General features: G+C 39.7%; 1 protein-coding gene across 1 annotated transcript in view; it reads right to left on the bottom strand.

The window, feature by feature from the left end:
* Nucleotides 1–21,507, bottom strand: part of COL6A6 (collagen type VI alpha 6 chain) — a 147,041-nt gene that overhangs the window by 38,002 nt on the left and 87,532 nt on the right. The window contains exons 21-25 of the mRNA XM_043874966.1: nucleotides 19,954–19,989; nucleotides 18,101–18,163; nucleotides 16,409–16,471; nucleotides 4,797–4,859; nucleotides 520–582 (exon numbers count right to left, since the gene is read on the bottom strand). Coding sequence (XP_043730901.1) covers nucleotides 520–582; nucleotides 4,797–4,859; nucleotides 16,409–16,471; nucleotides 18,101–18,163; nucleotides 19,954–19,989 — 288 coding nt within the window. The remainder of the gene's footprint in view (nucleotides 1–519; nucleotides 583–4,796; nucleotides 4,860–16,408; nucleotides 16,472–18,100; nucleotides 18,164–19,953; nucleotides 19,990–21,507) is intronic.

Here is a 21,507-nt window from a genome sequence, read left to right as displayed (position 1 = left end):
TGGATAACATTTGTATTTATAGAGAGATATACCTTATCTCTAAACCATTTCAGTTTGCTGGATAAAAGAAAGATCTCCCAAGTGTCTGGGTATTGGCTGCTGCTGGATCCTTGTACAGGCCTTAGTGAGAAGCCCCTAGCACTGGTGGAAGGGTGGGCTGGATTTCACATGAAGGAGTTTGGATGAGACGAAAGAGCAGAAGCAAGGTTGGGGGATGTCAACCACAGGCTTTGTCCCTTTTGTCATTTGGCTTTAAGAGCATCCCACCCAGGATGCTTGGTACCTGGGAAGTTGTCACTTTGGAAAAGCTGGCCAAGATGAAGATGAAATCTCAATTTCTAGCAAATTCTACAGCTCGATTGGGCTGTTATCCTCATCACACTCTTTAGAGAACCACTCTAAAGACTTTCAAGACTTATAGTGAGAAAAAGTGAAGGGCCCTTCTTCTCACATCAAGAGATACCTATTGAACTAAAAAGAGTCCAAGAGCCAGATCAAAAGTAGGAATAAAACGCAAACCGGCAAGCCTCGAGGACCCCGAAGGCCAATGGCTCCCTTTATCCCCAGATCGCCAGGTTCTCCCTGTCAAACAGAAAAATGACACATGTCTTTATTAGGTTGCTTTTGTAAAGGACGTTAGAAATGATGGAACTAAGGCAAGAATTTTCAACTGCATCCATGATCATGGGTTTGTGGCTAGGACTGAGTCTGTAAGCAATTCAAGAGGCGCTGCTGTTGGTGAGTGAAGTCTCCTCCATTGATAAATGAAGCCCCGGCAAGTCTGACATATTGTTTGCTACAAATTGCCATCTTAGCAACTCGGAGCCATGAGCCACGCCCTTGGAAAGGTCTTACCATGAGTCAAAGAGGAGGGTCTGGACGGTTTTAAAAATTAACAAAACTGTTCTCTGTGATGAGCCATACAAATCATCGGGATGTTGCAGAATCAACTGACTTATTAATAGAGTTTTAGTCAAGATAACCAAGATAGCATGACATCCCTGGAAACAGTTTCTGACTTCCGACTAGTAGCACGTCTACTGTGGGTTATAAATCAACCTCAGTCTCACATTGAGGACACACAGCTACTTGGGAAAGTTAACATAGGTTTACAAAAGAAGGTTAACTCCAGGATCGGGATGGGGAATACATGTAAATCCATGGCTAATTCATGTCAATGTATGACAAAAACTACTACAATATTGTAAAGTAATTAGCCTCCAACTAATAAATAATAAATGAAGAAGGTTAACTAATAAATAATAAATAACTAATTTATTACAACTAATAAATAATAAATGAATAAATAAATGAAGAAGGTTAACTCCTTTTTGTAAAAAAAAAAAAAAAGCTTTTAAAATCTCAATTTTAAATTTACAGAAATGTTGTGAAGGCAGTATAAAGAGTTCCTATACACATCACATCTAGCCTCCCTATTGTTAACTTCACATTAGTTACATTCGTAGGGAATATTCATCACAACAAACCCATGGATAGTAAATCATTCTTATTAACTAAAAGGAAAGGAAAGTTAGTCGCACAGTCATGTCTGACTCTGCGATTCCATGGACTGCAGCCCGCCAGGCTCCTCTGTCCATGGGATTCTCCAGGCGAGAAGTCTGGAGTGGGTTGCCATTTCCTTCTCCAGGGGATCTTCCTGACCCAGGGAGCGAACCTGGGTATCCTGCATTGCAGGCAGATTCTTTACCAACTGAGCTACTAGGGAAGCCCCAAGTCCATACTTTATTCATATTCCCTTAGTTTTTACCACCAAATCTCCTTTTCCAGTCCCAGGATCCCATGTCTCTGTAGGTTACTCTAGATGGGGACGGTTTATCTGATTTCTGGTTTCTGATGATCTTGACAGTTTTGAAGAGTACTGATCACGTATTTTGTAGAATGTCCCTCAATTTGAGTTTGATGTTTTCCTCATGATTATGTTTTGTTTTATCAGTTTGGGGAGAAAAGACCCATAGTGAGAGAAAGTGAAGGACCCTTCTTCTCACATCAAGAATATATCCTATCAATGTGGCTGACACTATTGACCTTGGCCATCTGGCTGAGGAAGGCATGGCTAAGTTTCTCCACTGTCTCGTTATTCTCCGTTCCCTTTCCAAGAGAGTGGAAGCGTGCACAGCCAACACTGAAGGAGTGGTCAACTCACTGTTAAGATTAGAAAGACCACACAGTACGTGTGAGGAGTCCAAATGGACAAATGTCCATCAACACTGGTCCCTGGAGGGGCACATTGACTAGGGCTCCATGGAAGGGTGGCAGAAGACCCCCAGCCTTGCAGACTTTCTTCCAGGGCAGTGGCCCCCAAAGTGCGCTCTGGAAGATACCTGCCTCCCATGTACCTAGGGTCCACATGCCAAAGGAAATTCCTGGATCCCACTGGTGTCAGGCTCTGGTGGTAGAGCCCAAGGATATGCCTTTGTGAATAAGCTTCTCTGCTGATTCTTACGCACACTGAAGTTTGAGAACATCTGCTTGAAGATAGGGAGACAAAGGAAGCCATAAAGCTTGTTCAAGGTCAAACACTTTGTTACTGGTTACAGCCAGACACTGAGCCTGGGATGAACTGCTGGGTTGGTTGCTTCCCTGGGAACTTGAGCTTAATGGAATAAGGTAGGAGTAAGCGTCTGCAGCTCATCGCAGACTTGGAGAACTTGGTCCATCTTGAGGTTCCCAAAGGGTTTGGGTTGGCATTGAGGGCACTTGCCTCCCAAATTCTTGCCCATCCTGTTCAAAAATCTCTCTTATCAGCAATGATATTCTTTGGCACAACTACCCTGCTGCTATCTATCTCCTTGCACACTTCTACACTCTCATCTACATCCAGCTCTAGGGTCCCTCCGTCTCTGTCTACCTCTGTCTTGGTCTCTTCTACCACACCCTATGAAGTGCTCTCATTTCACATGCAAACCTTCTCTACGTGCCCATGATGTCTGCACAGATGCATCCTCACTGTAGGAAAAACATTTTTTCCAGAGACTCCACTTCCCCCGCAGCCCTCTCCAGGGTGAGAAGGCACCATTGTGTCTGTTCCAAACTTTCCTTTCCAGACCATTATTGCTATGCCGCATCTCTAGTAATCCCTTTCAGAGCTGGTTATCTTTGTCACTGATGGATCTCATTGCATCCTGCAATCAGCTGTCTTTGTGACCCTCAACTGCAGGCTCCATCATGTCTGCCTTTCTGAGGTCTCCATCCCAAACACATTGTTTCGTCCTTTGCAGCTGGCCAACTGCTACATTTTGGAATCTGTTCGTTGGTGCATCTCGGCCACCAGAAGTGGTGGCTGCTCTAGTCCTTTCCCCCTTACCTACTTGATGCCAGCTGAGGCTCCCAGATTCTCCAAGTCTCTCCTTCTCTGCATCCAGTGTGCTTCTGTGTTTCTGCCCCCTCCTTTCCAATGGTTCCTTTTCTGCCTCCTCTTACCATTCTTACAAAGAGTCATCACCAAGAGCCTTTCTTAAATTCCAGTGATTCTGAAACCTGCATCTCCAACCAGACTTAGACTCTCTGCTCCACCCACAGACCAAGGGGTTTCCCTCACTCTTTTGCCCACTCTGCCTTTCCCACTTCTGTGATGGGGTTCCCACTCAAGTTGGGGGCCCAGAGCTGTCCAGCCCTCTTCTCTGAGTCTCAGTTCCCGCCTGGGAGAGCTCCATTGGCCCTTCCTGAGTTCCTCCTGGCCTCCCCTGCTGAGTCACCCAGTCACGGCTTGTCTTGGAGTCTGTGAGGGGCCAGCACTCCTCCTGGCTTACAATCTCTCCATCTTCAAAATATTCCTACACTGAGTTGCCTGTTTAGAAGCTTCCAAACCTGACTGTGTTCACATGTGCAGATCACAAACTGTCAACAACACTGTACTGGCTGCCTAGTCAAGTCAGTCACCACAGACCTTCCTGTTCTTCATGGTCCCCCAGGAGGATAATTTTCACCCCCAAACACTTGCTCGTGGGCTTTTTCCAGTCTTGTGTTTTCCTTTATTTATTTCTTCAATATTTGTTGAAGAAATATTTCTCCAATAAATTTCCCCTGCCCCTTCTCACTCCTTGCTAAACACTTCTTATCTTCCAAAGTCTACTCAAAATCTATATCCTTATGATGCCTCTTTTTCCAGTCTGGAAATACTTCTATTAACACTGGAACCCGTGTTTCCTGCATCGGCAGGTGGATTCTTCACCTCTGAACCACCAGAGAAGCCCCATTGTAGATTCTTGTCTTGAACATTCTCTCAATTTTGTGGGGTTGATTCTATGTCATAGGTCTCACTTCACGACCCAGAAATTCTTTCATTAAACAGATATTTTCTAAGCATTGATGACATGCCAGGTACTAGTCAAAGCTCTAGGGATGTATCAGTGAGCAAAACAAAGACCTCTGCCCTTTCAGAGCTGACGTTAGCCCAGCTAAAGGCCAGCATAGTGACTCTGACTTTAAAGGTATTCAACATATGTTCGTATAAATGGAGGATAGAAATCAAAGAAGAGAAGGAAGGGGTGGGGGTGGAGAAAGAAGGAAGGGCTGGTCTAGAAGAGTCCCCCTTCCTCGAGATTCTCAGATTGGGTGTGGCTCCTCATGAGCTGAGGCTGAGCTGGATTCCCTGACCTCATCTGGGTCCACACCCACGTCCTTAGATGTTGCTGGCTCTCTAAGAATCAAGCCAGGGTAGAGGGGCAATGAGATATGTTCTCTTCTGTGTTGAAAGGGCTTTGGCTAACATAACCAGACGCATTTCCCTTGAGAAGAAAACCTCAGCTTTCATGGGTAAAAAGAATGTGACTTACTTTATTTCCTTGGCTTCCCAAACGGCCTTGACTCCCTGCCTCTCCTGCTGGTCCTGGAAGCCCCTGAAATAAAAGAAGAATTGCAAATATAGTAGAACATAAAGCAACTTTCCTTGAAACCCTCTGTATCTCTTCTAAGAGGAAAATGAACCACAGATGGGGAAAGAGTTACGGCTTTATTGACTCCCGCTCTGGAAAAAAGTACCACAACTGTCAAATGAAGACTAGTAAATAAAAGAAAATTAATAAAGTAATTCAGACCAGATGGTGCCTAAATGACTGTGTTTCCCGGAGAGTCTTCTCTTCCAAAGAGATTTTGGGTTCTCAATGTTTCACTGTTAAGAGCAGATGTTGTCAAAATGTCTAACATTTGAAGAAGGCATCATCCCAGATGACACTTGCCTAGAACTGCATTCTTCCTCGTTCCAAAAAAGTGTGTTGTTGTTAAGGCAAACTTATCTTTGTTTGCAAATAATATGATTAGTATGATAGAAAACTCAAGAAACTTTACTAAAAATAATTAACACTCATAAGACAGGTTTAGGTGGTACAAGATAAACATTCTGACATTTTTTTCTCTTAGATAAATCAGGAGAGTAAACCTAAATATATTTCCAGTTACCAATAAGAGAAAAAAAAAACCCTGCAAAGTACTCAGGATAAATTTAACAAGAAAGATAAAAGATTTACATAAATAAAGTTTTAACATTTTATTGATAAACATAATAGCAAAACAAACAAATAAGCATACCATGTGTCAATATGGAGAATCTATTTGATGTGATAGAAGTCTCTCCAGTAGTCTAGAAAGCATGTTTTCTTTTTTTAAAAAATTAATTAATTTATTTTAATCGGAGGATAATTACTTTACAATATTGTGGTGGTTTTGCCATACATTGGCAGGAATCAGCCATGGGTGCATGTGTCCCCCCATCCTGAACTCTCCTCCCACCTCCCTCCCCACCCCATCCCTCAAGGTTGTCTGAGAGCACTGGCTTTGAGTGCCCTGCTTCATGCATTGAATTTGCCCTGATCATCTAATTTACATATGGTAATACACATGTTTCAATGCTATTCTCTTATATCATTCCACCCTCACCTTCTCCAGCTGAGTCCAAAATTCTGTTTTTAACATATATGTCTCTTTTGCTGCCTTGTATATAGGGTCATCATTACTGTCTTCCTAAATTCCATATATAAGCATTAATATACTGTATTGGTTTTTCTTTTTCTGATTTACCTCACTCTGTATTTAGGCTCCAGTTTCATCCACCTCTTTAGAACTGACTCAGATGCGTTCTTTTTTTATAGGTGAGTAATATTCCATTGTGTATATGTACCACAACTTCCTCATCCATTCATCTGCTGATGGACATGTAGGTTGCTTCCATGTCCTAGCTATCGTAAACAGCGCTGCAATGAACATTGGGGTACACATGTCTCTTTCAATTCTGGTTTCCTTGGTGTGTATGCCCAGCAGAGGAATTGCTGGGTCATGTGTGTCAATTTTTTAAGGAATCTCCACACTTCTCCATAGTGGCTGTACCAGTTTGCATTCCCACCAACAGTGTAAGAGAGATACATAATGGAGAAAAAAATATCTTTTTAACAAATCGTGCTGGAAAAACTGGTCAACCATGTGTAGAAGGATGAAACTAGAACACTTTCTATACATACACAAAAATAAACTCAAAATGGATTCAAGATTTAAATGTAAGACCAGAAACTATAAAAGTCTTAGAGGAAAACAGGCAGAACACTCTCTGACATATATCACAGAAAAATCCTCTATGATCCACCTCCCAGAGTAATGGAAACAAAAACAAAAATAAACAAATGGGACCTAATTAAACTTAAAAACTTTTGCACAATGAAGGAAACTAGGTGAAACACCTAGTTGTTCACAACAAGGCATAAAGGGAGCCTTCAGAATGAGAGAAAATAACAGCAAATGAAGCAACTGATAAAGAACTAATCTCCAAAACATACAAGCAGCTCATGCAGCTCAATACCAGAAAAACGAACAACTCAATAAAAAGTGGGCCAAAGAACTGAAGAATCTTCAAAGAGGACATACAGATGGCTAACAAACACATGAAAAGATGTTCAACATCACTTATTGTTAAGGAAATGCAAATCAAAACCATAATGAGGTATCATCTCAAGCCGGTCAGAATGACTGCCATCAAAAAGTCTACAAACAGTAAAGGCTGGAGAGGGTGTGGAGGAAAGCATGCTTTCTTGGAACAGCTTGGAATAGAGCTAAGCATTCAAAGATCCCAATTCATAGCAGCCCAACTACCTTTCTATGTTTTTGACACTTGGGATTGAATTTTCCCTTGGGGATTTCCAAACATATGGCAACAGAAAGCTCTTTTGGTTAAACTGCTTACAGGTACTTGTAAATAATCCAAACACCAATGAATTGAAGTCATTTTCCCATTTTTTGCCATGACTACTATAATTTAAAAATAAACAATCCAAATCTGTGTAATAAGCATGAACCTTAGTAACTTAATTTTGTTCAAGATGAAAAAATTAACATTACCTTTTCATCTTTTAAAAAATTAAAGATTTGATAAGATGGACATAAAAGATTTCCTAATAGGAAAGACTGTGGAACAACAAATTGGTTACTAGGGAAGATAATAATAATTTTCCTACAACCTGCAAAAAGGGAGAGTCTCAATTTCTTCACCCTCCATAGCTCTTATTCCTTTCCCACCTAACTTTTACTTCCATTGCTGCATGGAGTTCCCAAGACCTTTGCGTTCAATCCAGTTGACTTTATAATGTTCTTATCTTATATAATTAATACTGTGTTCTTTGAAGCGTTTCCATTAACTTCTGTAACACCCAGTTTACCATGGTTTTCCTGTCTCCTCTCTGGTTTCCTCTCAGTAACCATTGAAGACTCCCTTTCTACTGGCCTCTTAAATCTCCATGTACCAAGGGCTCCTCAGACCTTTTTTTTTTTTTTTAATTCATCTGCTATTCCTGAGTGACAGCCTCATAGATTCACATACCACTTCCATCAAATGATCCTAAATATACGATTCTGGTACAAAACAATCAACTGGCCAGCAGATTCATCTATTAAGATGCATATTGGGTATCTCTTCAGAAGGAAATGGCAATCCAGTATTCTTGCCTGGAAAATCCCATGGACGGGGGATCACTGGTGGGCTGCAGTCCATGGGGTTGCAAAGAATCGGGAACAACTCAGCGAGTAAACAATTGGGTATTTCATAAAAACTGATTACCAGAGATAGTTATATTTACCACCAGTCACACTCAGTCCTATTCTTTTCATAAGGAATGGTACCACCCTGACTTCCCTTGAAACCCAGGTTGGAAACCTAAGAATCATCCTAGACTCTTCCCTCTAGATCATCTTTCAAAGCTATTCAGCCACAAGTCCTACAGATTCTATTTCCTTTCTCTATTCATCTCTCTTCCATTCCCAAGGCCATCACCTACCTTCAGGTCCTTCTTGAATTCTCGCCCAAATTCCCAGCTTCCCTAAATGTAGCCTGGCCTTGCTCTAATCCATTCTCCTCTCTTTCTCCCTTTCGATTTAAAATGTCAGGCTGATGATGCTATGACTTTGTCTGAAATTTTGAATTCTAAGTAGGTTTCACAATAAAGCTGATGGCCTTTATTGATATGTAAAATCCCTCAAAATGTGGCTATTCCATGCCTGTGCATTCATCAGTCACTCTGTGGTCATGCTCATTAAACCCTGTGAAGTTCTCAAATTCTTGTTGTCTTATGTCTCCACACTTACGCAAGTTGTTACTTTAGCTGTTCCATTTTCTGTCTAGGGAGAGTTATAATCTCCCTTTCCTTAAAAGTCTTACTTTTAGCATCACTTTTTCAGGAAGATCTGAATCCCCTGGATGAACTGGATCTCATAAGTGTCCCACAAATGCCTCCGTATGTAGTTGTTCATTTATTTCTCTCATCCACTAGATGCCAGCCTGTACACTCCTTGAAGGAAGGGGCATGTCTTATTGACTTTGTATTTCTGGAACTTAGAAGTGTACGTAGAACCAATCACTCCACCCATTTCATGCCTCTATCTATCCATCCACTTATCCAAGAATGGTCTCCAAGGGGGATGAAATAGTGTGCTTAGCTTGTTGGTTTTCCATATGAAATTTGTATGTATTTCACATGTACATGAAACATACTTCTGAAGTAGGGTTTTTATTTGCCCTTGACAATAGGGATATATTGGAAGTCTTATTTAAGAGCTCATTTTTTTGTGTGTTTCCTCTAGACATAAAGAGCTCTATGAGACACAGCAGACTTCTCAGAGCTACTCATGTATAGTCCCCACAAGCACACACAAGCACAATGGGAGATTATCCTGCTTGAAAGTCATCCAAAGTAAAAGATTTCTTGGATGGATGGATGGATGGGTGGAAATGGACAGGTTTGTAATTAGAACATCAGAAAACCTGCTTCTGTTTCCTGGGCCGGATCACACAAACGGGTCTGTGAGTGCTTGAGTGGAGCTCAAGATTCAGTGAATTGTTATCCAGATATATTACCTACTCAAATACTGCTGATTGTAAAATGGACATGTCTCTAAAGGAAAGAAGGGAAATTCCCTGTCACTCCCAAGATATCGAGTCAAAAAACTGACTTGATCTGAGATGAAGAGCAGCTGTGGAGAATAAAGAGGTGTCCAGGGCATCAGGCCTACTGGACATGGGTTGGAGCAAGCTCCGAGTGTTGGTTATGGACAGGGATATCTGGCGTGCTGCAGTCCATGGGGTTGCAAAGAGTCGGACACGACTAAGCGACTGAACTGAACTGAACTAAAAGGAAAGGACATTGGTTAGAGGTCAAATCTCCATCGGCTTTGTTATAATGGTGGACTTTTATTGAGCATTTGTTTTGTGAAAGGCATTGTACTGAGAGGTATATATTCTTTGCGGCTCCATAGACTGTAGCCCTCCCGGCTCTTCTGTCCATGGAATTCTCTAGGCAAGAATACTGGAGTGGGTAGCCATTCCCTTCTCCAGGATACTTATATATAGACTTATTCAATCCTTACAACAACACAATGAGACACATGTTGTTAACACCATTTTGCCAGTTAAAAACAGATTCTCAAGGCATTTAACCCCAAATCACTCAGTTAAGAGGATGAGATGGAAAGTGAACCCAATTCTGTCTCTAGAGACTGAACTCCTAGCCACTCTTGTCTTCTGTCCTAAGGCCCGTGTTTCAGATAGAATTTCAAGACTCTTACCATCCATGCACCATCTGAGATTGGAGTTTTAAAAATGTGAATCTCCAAACTTGATGCAGGAGGCTGGGACAGATCTAACCTCCAACATGGGCGATCTAACAGGTTAGAGAGATCTAACCTCCAACTCTGACACAGAGTCCTTGGCAATCACAACTGCCAAGGACTGCCAATTAAGGGAGGATAGAAAGGAGATGCTTAGAACTTAAATTTTTTTTTTAATGTCTTAGGTAGCATCTTATCAGAAAGGGTTGCTCTAGGAGTTTGGGATACATGGCTGGGACGCTGCCAAGAACCCCTTGACTTTGGATAGGCTGTGACAGGGCAGGGCAGAAGACGTGGGTCCTTCCCACACTTAAAAGAAATCCGTCTCACTATTTTTGTGGGGGTAAAATTCTTTCTACACTCACAACCAGCAGATATCAGGCCGGGGTGGAATACCTCAAGGAGATAAAGTTCTCAGCTTCTGGAAGAGCCAGATATGAGCTAAGTCTGAGAAAATAGAAATCAAGAGACCAGCAAGGGGAGGGTTAATGCAAGAACAAACACCGGGACACCTGAGAAGATGCTGACCTGGACAGTGTTGGGGACGGCCCCCGAGCTCAACTTCTGATCTTTCTTCATATACCCTACACTCCATCCACACTGAACCATTTATGGCTTCCCAAAGTCACCTTCATCTCTATTTACACAATGTGGTTCCTTTCCCATGCCTGCCTCTCCCTTGGTCACCTGGAAAACACCTCCTTATCCTATGAAAATCTAAGCCACTGTCCTCCTTAAACTCCACCCTCTCTCCTACCGCTCTATCCCCTGTGTATAATTCTATTTTTAACATTCAGCATGTCACATCTCAACGATGTGTTTGCACGAGTTTCCTTTATGAGATTGGGAGCATCTGAGGCCAGGGTCTGTGTTTATCTCAGCCTTTATTCTACTACAGGGCCTGATCCACAGGAAGTGTGTGTCAGTACTCGTTTGTCAAGGGAGTGGAAGAAATGGTCGATGATCCAACCTAAATTACACAGACTGATGAAATTCAATAATTGCAATACAGATTATGTATTGTCATGGGGTACTACTATTATGGCCTTCCTTGGATTGGCATTAGAATGCCTTGGGTATAGAATGTACCTGTTAGGCAATGTTGATACAATATGGTAGTAATATACATTTATATGATGCTTATTGTAATGCAGGCATCATTCTAAATTCCTATATATATTAAACCATTTAAATTTCACAACAATCCAATGTGGTATTATAACGATTATTATAATATAATTATAATAGCTATTATTACTATTCTCATTTTGCATCTGGGAAAGTTGAGGTACAGAGAGCTTAAATAAATTACCCATGGCCACACCACTAAGAAGGTTCAAGTCTGGCAATCTAAACCAGGAAGCTTGGCTCCAGACTCTGTGCCCTTGACTACTATGCCAGGCTTTGCAAAAATTACAACAGAAGTTATATTTTGTATTCCAAATTTGCACTGGATAATTTCAACCTTCCTTGATATTTCATATGATGCTAGTGATTATCTCACTAATAAGTCTAGGTATTCAAGGAATAATGGCAGTTCTAACTGGAATTAGTATTTTGCATCTACTTTCCATTTCTCTTCTAGGCATTGGTTACATTAGCATAGGGCTTAAAAGTAAATCAAACAAGAAGGGAACAAAGAAAGGTACAAAAGAATATGCCATTCCTTTCAAAGTTCTTTCTTCTTTTTCATCATGCTACGGACTGTATTTCTTTTATTGCATATACCTGACTGCATTAGCACGTTTGATTTATGCAGAATGCTCCAACAGTGCATCAATTAATAAGTCTTCAGGACACCATCAATAAAAATCACATCCCTTTTTCTAACTGTACATCCTAAGAAAAACTTCAAAAGACTGCAGTTAGAAAACACTCATGTAATTCCATTTGAGACACTGGTCCTTGTTCTGTAAAACACTGCACAGCCTGTGTCTGTGGATTTAGAGCCAACGAAGAGTAACATTCTCTTATTCGATTGTTTGTCTCCCGTGGTTTCCCTCTGAAAGCAATAATTCTGAGATCGAGTTCATCATATCCTAAGCATAGAAAAATCTACGCATTTTGAAATGGTACTTTCACTGTGTTCATGAGGGTGTTTTAAGAAAAGCAAAGAAAGAAAGGAACCATGCTTTCCAGGCAGATAAACAGATGAGCTCGGCTAGAAGGAGGTGGTGCCTTTTGACGAACTGGCAATGCCAAGAGGCTGGGTGATTTATGATATGACCAACCCTGCCAAGGCGAGATTAAGGGGCACCCACCCGTAGAAGTCAGCTACACGGCAAATGAAATACCTTATTTGAGTAATGGCCACTTGGATAAAATTCTGGATTCTAGAGCAAGGGAATTATCAAGCTCTGGATTTCAACCAATCTACATCTCAATATTTCACATAAACAGATGATATAATCGCCACATATATATTTCCTTTGGCACTTACTGTTATTTTAAAATCCCAGTTTGTGGTGCCAGCAAGCTTTCTTAGATTCAAGGATGTGAGTGCAAAACAGTTACTTTTCATTAGTTTAATCCTACATGAAATTTTAAGGTTTTCAAGCTTTTCAAAGGGGCACAGTCATCAAAATTAGGAACAAAATATCATTATGAACAGTAATTAATATGCTTTTAAATATTGTGTTATTAGATACACATTCATGCAAAGAGCTTCTTAAAAATTCTGAAGATGAACATATCCACTTAAATGTTGGACCACTGCCAAGTTTAACTAATAGACACAAAGTAAGGGATTTGCTTTATCCTCATGTTAGCCTTGAGCACAAGTCCCAACTGAGAATCATTCATTCCTTTACTAATTGATTCATTATACAAATACACGTTGATTCTGTTGTGTGGCAGCACTGTTATTCTGGGCTCTGGGACAAAGTCCTAGCTCTCACAGAGCTTACAGTTTAGAAGGGAAGACAAAGAGCTAGTTCAGTTCAGTTCGGTCGCTCAGTCATGTCCAAATTTTTGCAACCCCATGGACTGCAGCACGCCAGGCTTCCCTGTCGATCACCAACTCCTGAAGCTTGCTCAAACTCATGTCCATCAAGTCAATGATGCCATCCAACCATCTCATCCTCTGTCATCCCCTTCTCCTGGCTTCAATCTTTCCCAAAATGAGGGTCTTTTCCAATGAGTCAGTTCTTCCCATCAGGTGGCCAAAGTATTGGAGTTTCAGCTTCAACTTCAGTGTTTCCAATGAATATTCAGGGTTGATTTCCTTTAGGATGGACTGGTTGGATCTCCTTGCAGTCCAAGGAACTCTCAAGTATCTTCTCCAACACCACAGTTCAAATGCATCAATTCTTCGGCACTCAGCCTTCTTTATAGTCCAACACTCACATTCATACATGACTATTGGAAAAACCATAGCTTTGACTATGTGGACCTTTGTTGGCAAAGTAATCTCTCTGCTTTTTAATATGCTATCTAGGTTGCTCATAGCTTTTCTTCCAAGAAGCAAGCATCTTTTAATTTCGTGGCTGCAGTCACCATCTGCAGTGATTTTGGAGCCCTCCAAAATAAAGTCTGTCATTGTTTCCATTGTTTCCCCATCTATTTGCCATGAAGTGATGGGACCAGATGCCATGATCTTAGTTTTCTGAATGCTGAATTTTAAGCTAGTTCTTTCACTCTCCTCTTTCATGTTCATCAAGACGCTCTTTAGTTCCTTTTCACTTTCTGTCATAAGGGTGGTATCATCTGCATATTTCAGGTTATTGATATTTCTCCCGGCAATCTTGATTCCAGCTTCTGCTTCATCCAGCCCAGCATTTCACATGATGCACTCTGCACGTAAGTTAAATAAGCAGGGTGACAATATACAGCCTTGATGTACTCCTTTCCCAATTTGGAACCAGTCCATTGTTCTATGTCCAGTTCTAACTGTTGCTTCTTGACCTACAGATTTCTCAGGAGGCAGGTAAGGTGGTCTGGTATTCCCATCTTTTGAAGAATTTTCCACAGTTTTTTGTGATCCACACAGTCAAAGGCATTAGAGTAATCAATGAAGCAGAAGTAGATGTTCTTCTGGTATTCTCTTGCTTTATCTATGATCCAATGGATGTTGGCAATTTGATCTCCGGTTCCTCTGCCTTTTCTGAACCCAGCTTGGACATCTAGAAACTCTCAGTTCACGTACTGTTGAAGTCTCACTTGGAGAGTTTTGAGCATTACTTTGCTAGTGTGTGAGATGAGCGCAATTGTGTGGTAGTTTGAACATCCTTTGACAATGTCTTTCTTTGGGATTGGAATGAAAACTGACCTTTTCCAGTCCTGTGGCCACTGCTGAGTTTTCCAAATTTGCTGGCATATTGAGTGCGGCACTTCTATAGCATCATCTACCAGGATTTGAAATAGCTCAACTGGAATTCCATCACCTCCACTAGCTTTGTTTGTAGTGATGCTTCCTAAGGCCCACTTGACTTTGCATTCCAGGATGTCTGGCTCTAGGTGAGTGATCACACCATGGTTATCTAGGTCATGAAGATCTTTTTTGTATAGTTCTCTTGTATATTCTTGCCACCTCTTCTTAATAGCTTCAGCTTCTGTTAGGTCCATACCATTTCTGTCCTTTATTGAGCCCATCTTTGCATGAAATGTTCCCTTGGTATCTCTAATTTTCTTGAAGCCATCTCTATATTTCTTTGCACTGATCACTGAGGAAGGCTTTCTTATCTCTCCTTGCTATTCTTTGGAACTCTGCATTCAAATGAGAATATCTTTCCTTTTCTTTTTTGCCTTTCGCTTCTCTTCTTTTCTCACCTATTTGTAAGGCCTCCTCAGACCACCATTTTGACTTTTTGCATTTCTTCTTCTTGGGAATGGTTTTGATCACTGCCTCCTGAACAATGTTATGAACCCCCTCCCATAGTTCTTCAGGCACTCTGTCTATTAGATCTAATTCCTTGAATGTACTCATCACTTCCACTGTATAATCCTAAGGGATTTGACTTAGGTCATAATGAATGGCCTAGTGGTTTTCCCCACTTTCTTCAATTTAAGTCTGAATTTGCAATAAGGAGTTCATGATCTGAGCCACAGTCAGTTCCTGGTCTTGTTTTTTGCTGACTGTATAGAGCTTCTCCATCTTTGGCTGGAAAGAACATAATCAGTCTGATTTTGGTATTTACCATTTGGTGATGTCTGTGTGTAGAGCTGTCTCTTGTTTTGTTGGAAGAGTGTGTTTGCTATGACCAGTGTGTTCTCTTGGCAAAACTCTGTTAGCCTTTGCCCTGCTTCATTCTGTACTCCAAGGCCAAGCTTGTCTCTGTTATTCCAGGTATTTCTTGACTTCCTACTTTTGCATTCCAGCCCCCTATGAGGAAAAGAATATCTTTTTGAGGGGTTATTTCTAGAAGGTCTTGCAGGTTCATAGAACCATTCAGCTTCAGCTTCTTAGGCATTGGGGGTTGGGACACAAGACTTGGATTACTGTGATATTGAATGTTTTGCTTTGGAAAGGAACAGAGATCATTCTGTCATTTTGAGATTGCACTCAAGTACTGCATTTCGGACTCTTGTTGACTATGACAGCTACTCCATTTCTTCTAAGGGATTCTTGCCCACAGTAGCAGATATAATGGTCATATGAATTAAATTTGCCTGTTTCAGAAATAGTTAAGCTAAGAAAATAAATATATTTTATGATAGCAGGTAGGAGACCTACTACTTAAAGTGTGGTCTAGGGACCAGCAGCATCGGCATCACCCAGGAGCTTGTTGGAAGTGTAGCATCTCAAGCCCCATCTCACACCTGCTCAACCAGAATCTGCGATTTAAGTTCTTTAGGTTTGTTCAGTATCTTGAAGGTGAAGAAGTGTTGGTGTTGGACAGTCACTTCCCATACTGGGTGCATATGTGAGAACCACCTGAGGAGAGTTTGGATTTAAGTGGTCTGGAGCGGGTTCCAGGTGGTTGGGTCTTTTACAGTTCTCCCAGGAGATTCTTATGTGTGGTTAGTTGAGGACCACTGAAGTAGTTTGTATTCTGGGTACAAGGGTAAGCCCCTGAGGACTGGGATTCATGAGTCATGTGACCTGATTTACATAAAGAAGGAATTCTTGACATCACAATAATGGCTGAGCTGTTATCTTTCGCCTCTGTGTCTGACATAATGACACCCACTCTGCAAGGCAGTGACCAGAACATGATGCAGCCACCGCATTGAGCTCCAAGGTCAAACCTCACCCACTTTGCTGGTTCACAGGCAGCAGATAACTCCATCTGAGGAGAGGCAACCACAAGGACATCCACATTCAAGCCAAGATCAGAGTCAGATGCAGTCACTGTCTCTTATTACATACCTGGGGACCTTTACTTCCCAGATTTCCTTTTTCTCCTTTCATACCAGCTTCTCCTCTTGGACCCTACATATAGAGAATTAAAGTGTTATTTTCTCCCCAAAAGAGAACATCAGAATATTAACTTGAATATTAAAAATGGAAATGCTAAGTCAGTAACATGGACGGAAATTAAAAAGAGAACTCCATTCATGCCTTTGGTTCTCTCTTGATTGGTCAACTTCTCCTTCTCTCCAAGGCATAAGGGTCCAGTCTAGTGCTTAAATGGCTTGGCATTTGCAGTCAAACTGAAGAAACACTGAATTGCTAAATTTTCCAGTATTGCTTTCTAATTATTCTAAAGGATCTTTGTACTAAAATTCATGTATCTGTTACTTTAAAAGTAATTTTTACTTACGTAAATCTGAAACTGGAATAATTAAGTGGATTTTCTATTTAATAACCACACTAAAGATTGGTCATAAATAAGACATAGCACATTGTAAGACAAAATTTAGATAATTGTACATCTGGAGTATTATGTTTTCTATTAATTTTGGATTCCATATGTTATGCAGAGAAACCTTCATACTGTGTTTGGCTTTTGCATCTCATTTTAAATTATGTCATAAAAAAGCAAGAGCCTATAAAATGGATGAATAGATGTAGTATTACTTGTTTAGCATGAAATAAAGCCAGCCAATCTATTGAAACGCTTCCCTACAATCCCAGTGGCATATATTTCTCACTTGAAGGTAAGAAAAGTGAACATTCCTCAGTTGCCAAGTAAGACAAACAAAAGCAATCAAACTAGAAAGTAATAAGAGGTCCAAAGGGCAGACTGTTTACTGCTCTGAAATCTTGGTAAAATGTGGATTAACTTTCTCCTCTGATGTTTATGGATATTTTGCCCAACTTCCATGCAGCAAGCTGCCAACATATAAAAGTTACTTCCTTTTTTTTTTTAGCTACATAGATTACAACCTTGAAAAACTGCAGGATCATTGCTGTCCTGCATTTGCCAAAGAGCAAATTTACTTCTCAAGATTTCAAAAGTAAAAGTTTATAGAGAAAAAAACATTTTCTAACTTTCTTATTCCTGACCTTTCTTCAGCATTTCTGAGGACTTCCCTTCCCTCCCCATGATTGCTTTAGGCTACATCTTGCTCTTTCTGGCACATGTTTCCTTTCCCCTCATGTAAGCAGTGTTAAGAGCCAACCATTTGCTTGTTCTTTGCAAAGGAAAAAGTGCTTGAGGCAGCTCCCTAGAGAAGTGAGCTAGGAAGATGACTATACATCACCCCCACTGAAGACCTCAGCTCTATTCTTTGCTAGGGTAGAGCCAATTTTTCTATATTACAGGCATCCAGATACATAGCTCAGTTGACCAAAAATCCCAGTTTTGAGGCCCAGCATTTTATTTGGCTCAAGATCTCTCTAGGATACACCAGTCAGCCTGGACCATTGTATAGGGACCGCTGCCCAGAGTTCATTGCCTTTTCACCTCCTGACTGGGACAGAACCCTTTATAAACATTGCAAGTTCACATATATCACCAACATGTACAAGCACTGTACAAGTCAAGACTGTGTTGCTTCCTTACTTCATTACTCTGAAAACACTTGAAACATCTGTACTTTTGCAAGAAGGTTGTATTCTATCAAGGGTTCAGATTCTTCTTTCTGTTCTCATAGCCTGGTTAGTCTTGTTACGTACCTGAGGACCCTTAAGTCCCAGAGACCCTGCAAGTCCATCTGGACCTGGGATGCCCGGTTTCCCCTATGGGGAGGGAGAATCAAACTGTTAACAGTATTTTCTCGGAAACTTTGTCTCCTTTATGTGCAAGTTTCAAAATATTTTTGCAATCATGATGACAATGCAGGATATTTGAAAAATAAATGTAAATATAAGAAGGCAAACAAAAATTTTCTATAATCTGAAGGAGAGATAACCATAGCTTAATATGTTGGTGTATTTACTTTCATTCTTCATACACCACATGCATATGTGCATGCACACATGTGCACACACACACACACACACACACACTCCCTTCTTTGCCTGTAACACTGGTTATATACTATATCAAACTTGGGTGTTGAACTATAGAAACTCACAATTTATTTCACATTTTCTTAAAGATATCCATGCATCTATCTTACATTTTATTTATATTCAAATATTACATTATATTTATATTCAAATATTTAAATAAGGATCAAAAGTTGATCATTCCCTTCACATTGCTTTTGAACTCTGCCACAGAGAAGAATTCCAAATAGGATTAAAAAGTTTAACTTGGATAGTTGGATAGCCTATATTTATGTCTCAGTTGTTACACAGTTAGATGAGATTAACTGTCCCTCACTGATGCATTTTCCTGGAACTAATAAAGAGGAAATTCCTCAACACTTTCTTTCCCCAATCTCATCTCATTCACTTCATAGGGTTTTTTTTTATTTGCTATCCATTTTGTTGCAATCTAACCTTGAAAAGTGTGTGTTTATGTGTGTGTGTGTGTGTGTATGTAGCATCTGTGGATAGTAAATTCTTAGTCTTTATCTATCTGGAAATGTCTTATAATCATTCATAGTATAGCTAGGTATAAAATTGTATGTTCTTTTTCTTCTGCACTTGCAAAACATTACTTTGTTGTTTTTGGCAAGTATTATTGTTGAGCAGAAACCTATTGCAATTCTAATTGGTTATTCCTTTCATGGGTAAAAATGTTTTTTCTCTCTGGTGGTGTTTAAGATGTTTCCTTAACATGCTGGAGTTTTACCATGATGTGATTGTGAATGGATTTATTATTTATCTTTATTGCATCTTTAATCTGAGGATGTGTGCTTCCTCAATTTTGTAAAGTTCTAAATCAACGCTCTTTTATAAATACTGTAAGTTCATGTATAATATATCACCACCATGTACAAAGGGGGCATGATATAACAGATGGCATGGTTAACTTTTGAATAAAACATTCAGATTATCCAATTTGTACTAAGGTTTTATTGTACTCTCTTGGTTAAAAAAGGGTTTATGCAAATTATGAATAAGGTTTCAGAGCTAACTGAACAAAAATTTGAAAGAAAGGGGTGTGTGTGTGTGTGTGTGTGTGTGTGTGTGTGTGTGTGTGTGTAGCATCTGTGGATAGTAAATTCTTGGTCTTTGTCTATCTGGAAAAGTCTTATAATCACTCATAGTACAGCTAGGTATAAAATTGTAGGTTATTTTTCTGAAAACAACTTGAATTACTAGAGTTTGTATTTGAAATCAAACAAAGTTAAATTTAATACTAATTGGGCCAAGCATTGTTTCTGATCTTTAATATTTAGAGTTTTGTTTTTTTTTTATCAAAGTGCCCACATTTAATTTTCTTTAAAGATTTGAGTTCTTTAAGTTATAGCTTAAAAGTTTTCCCAAATTTGATTCCACAACCAATATCATCAAAAAGCAAAATAAATTTAGACTTTCCAAAGGCTTTATTCAGGCTCCTTGACTGGACACACATTGTTTATCATTTGCAGTTTAGAAAATAAAAAAAAATTAAAAATAAAAAAAGATCTCTGTACCTGTGGGCCTGTAGGTCCCCTTTGGCCATGAGCTGCCTATAGTAGGGAAAAAAGTAGATATCATTAACCCTGAAAAATTCTTTTTAAAGTTTAACTTAGTAACAGAACCCTTGGGGCATTGACATTAAAACAAAAAGTTACCACATTTTGCTTTAAATTACCCACTGCACCATGAAAGCAAAATATTGCCAACTCTGAATTTCTATCCTGGGGCAATAGATGAATAAAACCATAGACAATGTAAATCTATACATACTGGTTGGAACAGATTGTGGTCAGTAATTCATCTTCTACTAAATTACTACTAGAACTTACCATAAGCACCAAAATTGGCTGACTTGAATTGTATTTCTTTTCATTTTTCCAAAGTGCTACCAAGTAAGCCAGAAATTAAGTGTAGTAATGGCCAAAAGTCAGGAAGCCAGAGGAAACACTAGGAGAATTCATGAACATTATTATAGATTGATTTCAGAAGCTAATGACAGAAAAACTAATTTTATCCCTCTTCCCCTTCAAGAAGTCAGATAAGCTTACCTGTCAAAAATGAAAAATCAACTTTAGAATTCAAGATTACTCAATTCAGTATGTTAAGAAAATACTTGATCAAAAAAGTGGCTAGACTAAATGGATTTTTCCTACTACTCTTATGTATAAAGTGAAAATCTGAATATTTCTAGATCAATATTTCATAAACATGGGAAACAAGAGACTAAGACATTTTATTGTCTAAGTCAGATTATAGAATGACTGATATCCAGGATTTGTAAAATTCAATATATATGACATTTTTGCGATGGAAATTTATTTGAGATAGTCAAGTCAAATTTTTATGTGAGGCTGGTCTTGAAAATTTTAAATTCTTCTAATTATATTTCAGTCAAGATCTCTTGTTATTTAGGAAATAGACTATGTGTCTGGGGATATGATTAGAGGCCTATTTCTTTAACACCGAATGATGAATGTCAAAATGTCCATATCAGAGGGATGAAAAGCAGTTTTCTCTACTCCTTTCACACAAGGGTTTATCTTTTCTGGTTCAATTCACATCAGTTTCATTCAGAAAAATATCTATCCAACATCTACTATCCACAAAGTATATAGGATGGGAACCATAGGATCATAAAGGTGACATACAGTCCTTGACCTCAGAAGACAGTGGGGAGGAGATAAATGCTACAAGTATTTACAAGGCAGAATATATCAGATGCCATAAGAAAGGGGAAGACAGAAATATGGGTTTCTTCCAATTGAAAAATGACTTTATAGACATTTCTCCAAAGAAGAAAAACAGATGGCCAACAGGCACATGAAAAGATGCCCAATATCACTAATTACTAGAGAAATGCAAATCAAAATTACCATGAGGTACACTTCACACCGTTGGATCATAGAGAAAGCAAGGGAATTCCAGAAAAACATCTACTTCTGCTTTATTGACTCTCCTGCAGCCTTTAACTGTGTGGATCACAACAAACGGTAGAAAATTCTCAAAGAGATGGAAATACCAGAGCATCTTACCTGCCTCCTGAGAAATGTGTATGCAGGTCAAGAAGC

The sequence above is a fragment of the Cervus elaphus genome, chromosome 19 (genome assembly GCF_910594005.1).
Source record: "Cervus elaphus chromosome 19, mCerEla1.1, whole genome shotgun sequence".
Taxonomy (NCBI): Eukaryota; Metazoa; Chordata; class Mammalia; order Artiodactyla; family Cervidae; genus Cervus; species Cervus elaphus.
The sequence above is the reverse complement of the archived record's forward strand: the minus strand, read 5'-3'. Positions and strand labels throughout refer to the sequence as shown.